The sequence below is a fragment of the Chenopodium album genome, chromosome 7 (assembly GCF_948465745.1).
Source record: "Chenopodium album chromosome 7, dcCheAlbu1.1, whole genome shotgun sequence".
NCBI lineage: Eukaryota > Viridiplantae > Streptophyta > Magnoliopsida > Caryophyllales > Amaranthaceae > Chenopodium > Chenopodium album.
Window position 1 is genome coordinate 46,261,896 of NC_137840.1, and position 12,416 is coordinate 46,274,311.

The 12,416-nt window shown below is 34.5% G+C and overlaps 1 protein-coding gene across 2 annotated transcripts; it reads left to right on the forward strand.

Moving 5' to 3' along the window:
* Positions 1-416: 416 nt before the first annotated feature.
* Positions 417-9,905, forward strand: LOC145637846 (F-box/FBD/LRR-repeat protein At1g13570-like). Of its 2 annotated transcripts, none has more exons than XM_081688865.1 (5): positions 417-561; positions 1,539-1,631; positions 7,630-8,469; positions 8,733-8,888; positions 9,116-9,905. In XM_081688865.1, the coding sequence occupies exons 2-5, from the start codon at positions 1,629-1,631 to the stop codon at positions 9,398-9,400; spliced, it is 1,284 nt and encodes a 427-aa protein (XP_081544991.1). In that variant the 5' UTR covers positions 417-561; positions 1,539-1,628; the 3' UTR covers positions 9,401-9,905. The 2 variants fall into 2 exon arrangements, with proteins under 2 accessions (XP_081544991.1, XP_081544992.1); XM_081688866.1 differs by having other exon boundaries at positions 423-561; positions 1,542-1,631.
* The last annotated feature ends 2,511 nt before the right edge of the window (positions 9,906-12,416 follow it).

Genomic DNA, 12,416 nt, shown 5'->3' on the forward strand with positions numbered 1-12,416 from the left:
AATTAAAATTTTGTAACTTTAATCGAAAAAGAGGCTTAAATAGAAGGTGGAAGGGCTAAAATTAAAGAGAAAATAGGAAAAGATTGAATTAAAGGGGAGAGATGAAGATGAAGAGATGAAGTGTGTGTGAAAGATGAATTATAAGTTTAATGAAAAAATTAAAAAAAAAAATGGTGTAAAAAAAAAATTAATAGTGTAAGATGACACGTGACACTATGGTTAGAGAAGTGTAATAAAATGGATGGGGACATGTGTCTTTCTTAATTTCTTGGTTATAGACTTATAGTTTTTAAATACTAAGTATAAATACAAATATTGATATATAAGTAAAATATTTAAAAAAAAAAAAAAAAAAAAAAAAAAAAAAAAAAAAAAAAAAAGTAAAATATGATCACATTATATGTGTCACACCTTCAATTATTTACAAGTATTCATTTTTGCTTTAGAACCTTTCACGTTTACGCTGCACCCCCCTACCTCTTTATCTCTCTCCTCCATTGAAGCTACTCTGAAATCTCCATTGAAATAGCTAATGATTTTTATCTCATGAAGTAATTTTGAGTAAGATATTTTTGTCTTTTCTCTTTTTCAATTCCTTTTTTTGTTTAACAATTGAATATCAATTTCTCAATATAGTGTTAATCTTTGATTTAATCATCACTATAATCAATTTAGGCTTTTAGGGTTCTTCAAAGATGAAATATTACACATTTTTGGGTAAAATTACTGAAATCATATTAGATTTTAATGAGCAATTTCGTTGCTAGAATTTTGCTATTCATTATGTGATTTTTCGAGCCAGCATTGATAATGGTTATGATTTTGGAGTCAAATTTGGTTTCGATGCTTACAAGCTTTTGTTTATGCAACCCTTTAACGTAATCTGATGACGAAATTTGAAAATGTACCTTTTTTTTTTCCTTCTCCCTGGTTCCGGGGTAGCCGCCCCGCCGCCCTGGCTCAGGGATGGTTCTGGTTGTTCTTAGTTCTTTCTTCAATTTGAAATAGCTTTGGCTTGAATCTAGGGTTTAATTTCACAGCTATCGTTAATTTAATTGTCAGTGTAATCAATTTAGGAATTTTCTAAGGCGGATTATTGATTGGCTATGTTAATTGAAGTTATGATATCTTATAATGAGTGATTTTGTTGCTTGAAGTTTTGCTACGTGCAAATGTACATTGATTTTCGTGAACGAGAATCTTATTGCTATTGCGTTGCATTTTTTCGAGCCTAATTGAACCCATTAACCAAGCTGAAATTTTTTTAGTCTATTTCAGCCTGAGCATTGTGTTAGCTGGAGAATCCCTCATTAGGGTCATTACGGATTTTCGATGCTTTACTTGTCCAATAGTATTGTAATGAATGCATTAGTGTTGTTTTAAATTTGAATAATACCTTTGAATTTTGTTTGAGCTCTATTGGTTTCATCTCAAAGTTCAATTTATGTTATTTTAGCAGTTATTCTCTGCTTTCCGTGCCTCTTTTTTCTGTCATAATAGAACTGCTGTATTTACTTCACTTTATGTCCATGTTGCAGTAGAATTTGGAATTGATAAGCATTGAAATGGAAAAGGGATCACCAAGCTTGCTTAGAATATTTCATTAGGCGATTGCTTATTGCAACACTATGGTAAATTTGAGCTTTTTTCCTAATTAATGTCAGCATGCATATTTTAATTATGTTGTTTTTATGAATTGTTTCCCTTAAATGAAGATTTATGTCTTTGATTATATATGTGCAATTAAAAAAAAATTATGGATTATATACCAAAGAATTGCCATTAAATGAAGTGTAGAAGCTGATTTGACTAATTGGGGTTCTTTGGCACTTAAGCATATTATCTTTTAAGTATCATAAAATTATTTTGTATATTTGTTACTGGAGCCCTTTAGGAATCCTTTTAGTTCAATATTAGGGTTCTCAAATATTTAAAGGGTAAATCTATTTACGCAATGTCATATTTGAGTACTGTAGTTGTGAGCTAGTGATCATTGTTAGGTTTGTTCTCTTCACTTTATTGATATAAAATATCAATCAGTATCTTAATAAACATATATACTACCTCCGGTCTATATTACTTGCAACTATTTCCTTTTTGGGCCGGTCCACATTACTTGCAACTTTCCCATTTCTTTCCTTTTTTAGTAACTTTTTAGTGGTAAAATTACCATTTTACCCTTTTATTTTAAAACACCCTATTAAAAACTGATTTTATCTAATTAGCTTAAACCCTACATTAATTAAGTTAACTGTTTTCACCAAAATCAACCCCTTTCCATCTAATCAGCCACCTTTAGGGAAATTTTAGCCACCTTCATCCTCCTTCATCTTCCTCCTCATCACCATTATTCATCAAATTTCTACATCTTCTTCCTCATACCCATTTTTTTTTCCTCTCTCCTCCTTCAACCTGTCGCTTGATTTCAGCGGCGATTTCCGACGAGTTTCATCAGATTTGAGTTCCTTCTGGTGGCGACTTTCTTCTGGTGGCGATGCTAGGAAATTGACTGTTGGGTTTGTGGATCTTTTGGTTCGTGGGTTTGTGGGTTCGTGGGTTTGGTGGTAGGTTGGAGGTTACTGCGCCTCGTCGGTGGGTTTGGTGTGGTTCCAGATCGTTGGTGGGTTTGGTGTGGTTCGTCGGTGCTGGGTTTGGTGGTTGATGGGTTCGGTGGTTTCTAGGCTCGTCGGGTTTGGTGGTTGGTAGGTTCGGGGGTCGTTGGTGCTGGGATTGCTGGGTTTGGTGGTAGGTGGTGGTGGTGGCCGGTGGGTGGTTTTTGTACAACTAGGTGGTGCCGGTGGTGGTGGGTAAATTAATATAAATTTAGTTGAATTTGTTTTTTTTTTTTTTTTTATAGGTTGGATTAAAACTTAAGCATATACCCTTATCTTTCATTAATCATGCTTATGATCTTTTGCCTCGGCCTCAGCAAACCCCCCCAAAGTTGCAACTAAAGTGGACCGGAGGTAGTATATTAGAAAATCAGTAAAGATTCATTAGTAAAAACAATTCAAGTTTAGTAAAAACAACTTACTATCAACATCCACTTCAACAAAAAAATTTCAGTTTAGGATATAAGGCGAAGAGAACAAGGTCTTAATGTTAATTAATCAGTGATCATTTGTATATAATTTAAATTCTAATAAAGCTGATGGTTACATGATAGCAAATTGAAGACTAGGGATCTTAATTTGTTATGATATATGATGGGACTCGTGGGAACCGATTAGTTCCTTGCCTAGCTACTAAGAGCCACTGTAAAACGTGCAATTTTGTAATGAAATTTGTGGAAATCATGCATTAGTGAGTCATTATGGGTTGCTTTAAGGGGCCACCATTAAACAATTTGCATCACTTACAAATAAACATGAAAATGAAGCTATTGAGTACTCCTTCGGTCCTTTAGTCAGATAACGGATGTGTTGCTCTCCATTTTTGGCAATATCGGTTTATTAGAGAACAACAAAATATAATATGTGCTAGGTTAGGAACAATGGTTAATTACTCGCATTGAAACAATGCTCTATGACATTTGCCTTATTTATTTATTTATTTTATTTTATTTTAAATATTATTATTATTATTAGTATTATTATTTCATCCATTCCCCTAATATTTAGGCAATCTAACAAATATTGCAACATTGTCATATTTTCACATGTTTCTCTCTATCTCTCTCCTCATCTTAAATTCCGTGTCTTTCCCTTGTTGCAATATTAGTAGAATGCAGGAAATATTATTTTTATGATAATTCTAAATTAGTGAGAGACATATTTTTGGATGTTTTACCACTTTGTTGATGCCAAATTGTGTCAGAACAGTGTTCTTAAACAGATTTTTCATTGCCATTTTAAGTGATCTACTTTTTAGCAATCATATGAACATGGAGCTCAAATCAAAAATAATAAGGATAAGTCCATTGTACCCACATCATTTGGTATTAAAGATGAGTATGCTAAAAGAAAAGAACAAATTCATATCTTAAAAAGTCGGGTTTGAGGGGTCTTGTAGTTGCCGGTCAAGATACTCAACTCTTGTTTATCTGTTTGGTTTAATACTAAACTGAAAGATAGCAAAACATTCAACCATATTCTTTATGAACTCATCTCTTGGATATTATTCAGCGACTCCCTTGAAGGGTTATTTGACTAACATACTACCTTATTAACTTGTGGAACAAATCAGGCGTATTTCATTATTTAAAAAAAACAAGAAGCTTGGTTATCTCATTAAAACAATGCACTAAATAATGCTTTGCTTTCAAGCCCACTTTGTGTTATCAAATGCTCTTCTTTTCTCACCAAACTGATAAGTTGACTTGTTGTATATGAGTTTTTTTACAAAGCAAAATCAAATTAGCTTCATTAAATGTCATACATCGAATCATGTGGTCCAGATTGTGACTGGCATGATCATGATTTCTTGATTAAATTCAATCTCTGATGTGAAAAACATGCTGGACATGATCTCCCACAGGAACAAACTGATCATTTATTTAATATGAATACATCACTAATTCACTATGTTTTCAAAGCCTCGACAAGATTCCATCTTAGATAATCAACAACAACAGCAGCATGAAAGCCTTAATCCCAAATGGAATATGACATCATCATCAATCATAAGAAATGTTGTAGCTTCATAATTAGTGTTATAGCGTGTTGCTTTATAAAATGAAGTACTCCCTTTGTTTTTTTTTTATGCATCACTTTGATTTTTGCACTGTTCACATATCTTTGACTTGATTTTTTCACCTCTATAAAATAAATAAATGTTATTATATGATATATCATTAGATTCGTCATAATGTCTAGTTTCATAATATAATTTTTACTAATTAACAATTAAAAGTATTAATGGTCAAATTTGCATTTCGGCAAATGTGCCGGTCAAACTAATGCAAATAAAAAAAAACCAGAGGGAGTAGCATTGAAATCCTTATATGGATGTCAAAAATTAAAATAAAAAACATGTTGCTACTGTAGCATTGAAATCTTTATATAAAATAAAACCAGTCTACTATGGTAATTGCTAGCATCAATGTAAACTACCTGTTGTGAACTGACATAGCTTTGACAGATTTAATGGTATTGATTTAATGGGAAATGAAGATGATTATGATTGATAAACTGGAAATATGAACATGTAACCAATAAACACAAGCATTCAAGAGGCTGTACCCTCCCAAAATTTAAAATAAAAGTAAATGATAACTCCAGTCAACATTCATCATAATGATCTCGTCCTAAACCTTTATTTTATAGAGCAAAACTCACAGCTTTCTTTCTTTCCAAGCTAACCCTAACAAACTTATTATGCCCTTCCCCATAGGTCTGTTCATTACTATAACATAAATTAATTGTTATAGTAGAATAACTAATGTAATAATTTTGAGTCTCCTATTTTATTACTAAGAGCCCTATTATCTTTGCCTTAAAAGTAATATTCAGCAAAACTTTGTTCAAATTGTTAAAAATGTGTTTCAACAAGTAACAATACTCTGTTTAATAAAGTAAATATTTGTTTTAATTATTTAAATTTAGTAAATTTAAAGAACAAGTATAACTGTTAATCAGTAAAAACAAGTTCTAATCAATAAAAATCAGTTTCAACAAGTAAAAACAAGATTTATTTAGTAAAAATAACTTTTTGTTTAGTGAAATAATTTAAATCAATAAAATGAGGTGAAGATAACAAAGATGTAAGATTTTTAATTTGAGATGATCATGCTTATATTGTTGGGGTTACATATACGTATTTGCTGCCAAGTGGATGCTTAATCTTCTAATTTTGTTTAGTGCTGAGTTTGATTCCTAGGACTACCCTTTTGTTAACTGCTAAGGACCTATCTCTTCCTTTGGTATCATGTGCATCTCTGATGGACAAATTATCTTTGTTTAAGGTTTCTAGTCACTGCTTATCACATCATGTCCTTGAAGTCTTTTTGTCAACTAAGAAACGGAAATGGGTATGGTCAATTTACAAATCTGTAAGCTTTAAATAATAAGCATGCAGTCTTTTGGTCTGTAAGACGTCCCAGGCTTATCCAATTGACTATACCTTTCCTATGCTGATTAGGAGGGACAAATTAGCTGGAAAGTTGCTCTTAATGCAAATAACCAACAATTTCATGTGTGTGAATCTATAATTTAAAGCAAAGTAAATCTCTTCATCTGTGTCCTTGTTCAATCCTTGGAGCTTACATTAATTCTAACTGAGTTATGCTTAATTAGGAGAACCTGTTGCAGTTATACCAAAATAATGGGGACTTGTAATCCATGTGTTTAGTTTATTTGCATATATGTGTATCCAACCCAACCTCCTGCAGAACCCCTACCATTAAACCCTAAATTTGCTTACAAAAATGCCAATGTTCAACTTAATATAAAGCGAGATTAAAATTTAAAATGCAAACTGGATTAAATTACAAAATAATTTACTAATAAATGTTCTTTGAATGCTTGTTTCTTGAACTTTTTTTTAACCGAATCTTTACCTTCTAAGTTACATTCCTGTAGTTTCCTTGCCATTGATTTCTGTAAAAATCCTTTGAGTATATATCAATTATAGGAGCAATCATCGTCCTTCATGTATAAGTACTATTGTGAGTTGGGGGAGGGAGACCTACATCCGATCCTTGTCAAGTACTAACTTTATATACTGTGCATGCATCGGTTTTATTTTTAACCACCAAACATACCAATTTGTCGTGCCTATACAAATGGAAAGTGCACAACGGTGTTTACTTGTAGTGCCATCTTGTTATCCTACCTTTGATCATCATTAGCTTTCTTCTAGTATCATACAATACAGTCCTCCAAGTAACCTCCTCCTCACACGTGCAGCCGTGCAGGGAGTCAGGGACCCTTCTTTATTAGACTATCATCAGTTTAAAAGTTTCACGGGACGCATGAAGCAACAGAAATAGACTTACAAAAAGTTACTATACCAGAGAAATCACTGATTTCCCATAAAAATTTGGGCTTTAACCTTTTTTTTTTCTTTTTTTCTTTTTACATGAAACACAAAATTATTTCTGGCAACTAGTAATTAATAGATTTTACCTAGAAGCTGATTTAAATTTGACCTGGCTTGAATGTATAAGCTGGCTTGATTTTAGACGAGTTGACCCCGGTTTTCAAATGCAAACATCTAAGGCTAGTTCTTGTATAGGATCATTAGTATGTTGGTTGTATCTTATAGAACAGTATCTATACTTGTTTTGAAATTAAACAATTATGTAAGATCATGATATGAAAATTTCACCAAAGAATCTACCATTGTCGTGAATAAGATCATGAGTTCATGATAACCCCTGATACGGATATCCTTGTGACGTTGCTTTAACACACTAGAGCCAGTCATTCTACCTAGTACAACAGATTTTGGTTTACATGCATTTGATCACACAGCATTTAATGCCTGAGGGGAACTACACTTGCAAATGAATAGATTAAACATTTGGTATCTCAGTTGTCAGGTTGTGCTTTTTAATTTAAGATTCTATGTTTGTGCTAAAGAATGGATCATATCTCTAGTGTATGTATGACTGTATACTGCTACAACAGTGTATCTGCTTGATTGTGTATTTATTGGGCGTTTTCATGAGTATTGCTTCAACTATATCAGAGAAGAAGACAACCGCCCAAGGCGCTGTGCAACATGCAGAATCAATCAGATAGACTAAGCAACTTACCAAGCCATATTGTTGATGGGATTCTGTCTTGGTTGTCCATTAGAGATGCAGTTAGGACTAGTATTTTATCGAGCAATTGGAGGTATAAATGGGCTAGTCTACCAAATCTCATATTTGACAAGGACTGCTGCCCATTTAATGATCAAGCTATAGCCAAGAGCAAACTTATCAATATCATTGATCAAGTTTTGGTACTTCACACTGGCATAATACAGAAGTTCAAGCTATCCCACAAAGATCTTCAAGCTGTCGCTGATATTGACCGATGGATTCTATATGTATCTAGAAGCCCTGTTGAAGATTTTGTACTTGAAATTTGGAAGGGTCAGAGGTACAAAATGCCTTCTTCTTTGTATTCTTGTAAGCAATTGCTTCATCTGGAGCTGTTCAACTGCCTGTTAAACCCACCACCAGTTTTCAAAGGTTTTCCAAACTTGAGGAGCCTTGATCTTCAGCATATTACCATGACAGAAGACGCATTCAAGAATCTGATTGCATGGTGTCCCTCACTAGAGAGGTTGACATTGATGAACTTTGAAGGTTTCTTCAATCTCAAGATTAATGCTCCTAATCTTCAGTTCTTTGACATTGGAGGTGATTTTGAAGATGTTACTTTTGAGAATACCAACATGTTGTCTATAATTTCAATTGGTTTATATATCAATGTTGAAACTGAATTTAATGGAAGACAAAACTATCCAAGCAACATGTTGAATTTTTTCGCCTGCCTTCCTCATATACAGAGGCTTGAGGTCCAAAGTTACTTCTTAAAGGTATGTTAGTCTCATTACCGCAACTCCCCCCCCCCCCCCCCCCCCCTCTTTACAAAAAAAAAAAAAAATAAATAAATAATAATAAAATAAAAAATGAATCACGTTTGGATAGATGCATGAAAGTTTTTGACATGGAATCTTATTTTCTATTACAAGCTTACAACACCTCTCAGTTTTTAACTTAATCTTTTGAATCTTACTGTTTCTATTTGTAACTACCTGTTGCAGAAATTTAATTGTTCTGTGTCTTTGAGATTTTACAGTATTTAGCTCATGGCAATGTGCCAAGTAGACTACCAGTTCCATGTCTTGATCTGTACTATCTCTCCATCCGTATCAACTACTATGATATCAAGGAAAATAAGACAGCTTTTTGTCTGTTTAAAAGCTCTCCAAATTTGTCCGAACTTGAGATGCTGGTAAGTGCCTGACTTTGATTCTAAACACACCCCTTCTCCCAAAAGAAAGAAATGTGGAGGAACATTTATGTATCATGCACAAGTAGCAAATCAATTAAATTACACTGTTTTTAGGGTATTAAATATGCTTAAGACTTGTGTCTTCAGAGCTACTTTTATGTAATGTGCCTTTTTGTGATCAGGATTTTGTTCGAGATTGAAACATGGTATGTTTTGACTATTTGTAGGCTAGGTATGAGGAGGAATCTATTGCAAACACAGGAACAACCTTTTGGGAGGAAAAACTTCAGGCCGAATGCGTGTTTCACCAGCTTCGAGTAGTTAGAATTATCGATATTTGTGCGACTAAACCAGAGCTAGATTTTGTGAAGTTTCTGCTTGCAAATTCTCCTGTGCTTGAGAAGTTGACTGTTAAACCGAATAATGCTGATGGAGGACTGGAATTGCTTAAAGAGCTGGTGCGGTATAAGCGAGCTTCTGTACAGGCAGAAGTCATTTATATGGACACCTAGATTGTGATTTGTGAAAGATCTATGTACATACTTCTGTAAATAGAAAGTAACTTTCGCTTGAATTTCAATTATGGGAAGAAAGCAAAAATCAAGGCCAGCAACAAACTTGTCGACCATGGCATTGTAGCCCCAATGATAGTGGTGCTGACTTGTAGCATGGTTGAAGGAAGTTGCTCTTAAAGTTGAGAACTGTAGCTTTACCAAGCCATGAACATGGCTCAATTAGGCACCAAGGTTGTGGCCCTTGTGGGGATGGGATTTAATTTTTAGCATCAAACACCCAAACCTGCAGGTGTGGTTAGTTGTCGATCAGTCCAGTTTTTAAAGGCCATAGACATGCTCATACATGATATTATTTGGCATATGTTGTAATAAAAAACTATATTATCTAGTGGCTAGATCTTCTTTGAAAGTATCCAGGGAGACAAAAATGGAAGGAAATCATAAAACAAACATGGATTTTGGTTTTTCTTGATCTATTGGAAATTTAGTCTTCATTATCACATTTTGAGGGTATTCTTTACTAATCTCTGTCTTGAAATTTTTGTTAAAACGCTCAGGTGCACAATGCACCTAATGACATTTATGTATCTAGAAAAATGATGCACTTACATCATTCCCTTCATATGTTCTTTTAGTTAAATTTTACTTAAATTAATGAAATTTGAAATAGACTATATAATCTTAATACGGATTTTTCACCAAATATCACTGATTTATACCACCATCTTTTTTCTAATTCACCAAATACCAATCAGTTTATACAAATTATCACAAATTGCCTAATTTCTTAATAGACGTTAGCCTGCCGTTTGTGTTATTTTACTAAATTGCCCTTACTTCTTTAATAGCGCCATTTAAACCATTAACTCTCCCAAAAAAGCACAGTACACTTCGAAAAACTTGACCCTTGGCTTCATCTTCTCCATCATCGCACTCTTTGTTATTCAGCACACTTAAACCCTTAAAATCGATCAAAAAGCTTCAATCTTTTGAAGATTTTAGGCATAGTTGGTGGAGAAAGTTACTTTGGCGCTTTAGATTAAACCAGAATCGCAAGATCGCGTTGGTGGCTCGAGGTTTTTGTTGATTGTGACTGAAATTCCAACCAACATAGGAAGCAGGGTATTCGGAGCTTATACAAGGTAAATTGTTGTTAATCGATCTTTATTTCGAGTAGTGATTATGTGGTTTTTTTTTGCGAAATTGAGTTAGGGTTAGGGTTTAATCAGAAAGTGTGTATTTGCATGTGATTGTGGGTATATTTTGCGAAATTGCTATAGTGTTAGTTTTGCTTTGCTGTCATTTAATGCGAATTGTTATATGTGTTGATTTTGTTTCGTAGGATGAGTGCATTGTGGCTTTTAGCTCGTTATAGGAGTGATGCTTTTGATGTAAGGGTGGATGACACTGATAAGACTAATTTGATGGAGTTATTTGAGTACATGTTAGAGGACTCAGTTAAGCAGAATGTTTACCTTCCTAAATCATTCACCATGTTTGTTGCTAAACCTAGAACTAACCGTAGGGTGGAGTTAGTGGATGATGGGGCTATGTTGAAAATGTTGGAATGGAATATAGGGAAAGAAGAAATTGAGGTTTTTATTGAGGAAACAAATGAACCATCTCATGTTTTTAAGTCTGTTGAAGCTACTTTGGCAAAAAGGTTAAAAGAAAATGCTGATAAGTTTTGGAGAGAGGCAGAGAAAGAAGAAGCTGAGAGACAACTCAGAGAACATCAGCAATTCACTGTAGTTGTAGAAGTTCCTGTGTTGAATGCAGAGGACAGTGGGGTTAATTATGTTAAAATCTTTAATAGTCCAGCTTCTGAGGAGATCTTTCCTGGAGCATCATAACCTGAGTCATCACAACTCGAGCCATCACAAAAAGAATCACCCCCACATATACATCCTACACCTCCACCAGCTGAATCAACTAAAGAACATACTCCACCTCCACCAAAAAAAAGTCCTTGGAGAAAGAAAGTTACACCTAGACAGAAAAAGAATTAGCCAACCCAACAAACAAAACAACCTTCTCCAACTAGGGATTCTACACCACCACCAACAAATCCTACCCAGGCACAATATCAACCACCAACACCAACCCCTATTTACTCTCCAAACACTCTATTTAGACATACTACACCACCAATACCTTCTCCAACCAGGGTACCTACCCCATCTCATCAACCTTCACATCCACCCAGGGAACCTACCCCATCTCATCATCCTTCACAGCCACCCAGGAATGATAGGGGTGGGTCAAGCAAAGGCCATACAAGATTTAAATCAAGGGAGTGGAGGGTGCCTAGGAGTACAACCATGAAGTATGGTACATTTGCAGGGAAGAAGAAAGGGGGGAGTAGTGCTGGATTAGGGAGTCAGGTTAATACTAGGAAGAAGAAACCAGTGACTATTTGTGAGAGTGATGAATCTTCTGATGGTATGGGTTTAAAAGATAGGGAAGATGAGGATTATGTTGAATCAGACATATAAGATGAACTAGATATGCAATTGAATAGTGAGGATGATTTTATAGTGGAAGAGGAAGACCTTGGTAATGATATTCCTGTCAAAACATTTGAGGATATCTTGATGGCAGCCATGTGTCAGATAAAATGTACAATAATGGAAAATATGGTCTCATTTACGATTTGGGTCTAAATACCTTGAGCCATGGTTGATTTTTGAGAGCAAAACAGAGTCCCTTGAGGTATTTAGGGACTATTGCATACAAGAGGGCTTTGCTGTCTTAGTTGACTATGCTGACAGTCAAAGATGCACAACAAGTTGTCTGATTAATACTTGTAACTAGAGGATTCATTCCACAGTTCTGACTGATCAAGTTAGTTGGGCTATCAAGAAGCTAGAAGGGGATCATAGAACTTGTGGAAGGCTTGAAGAAAATCTCATGGTGTCATCAGCATGGATGTGTAGATACTTGTTGCAGGACTTGGAGGCAAATCCTAACATCCTAGTGGATTCTTTGCAAAGAGTGTGCATGGAAAGATACA

Bases quoted from the DNA above. Each gene is read 5' to 3' on its own strand.
- LOC145637846 (XM_081688865.1), top strand. The intron at 8,470-8,732 runs GTATGTTAGTCT...GAGATTTTACAG, and splicing joins TCCAAAGTTACTTCTTAAAG to TATTTAGCTCATGGCAATGT. The intron at 8,889-9,115 runs GTAAGTGCCTGA...GACTATTTGTAG, and splicing joins TGTCCGAACTTGAGATGCTG to GCTAGGTATGAGGAGGAATC.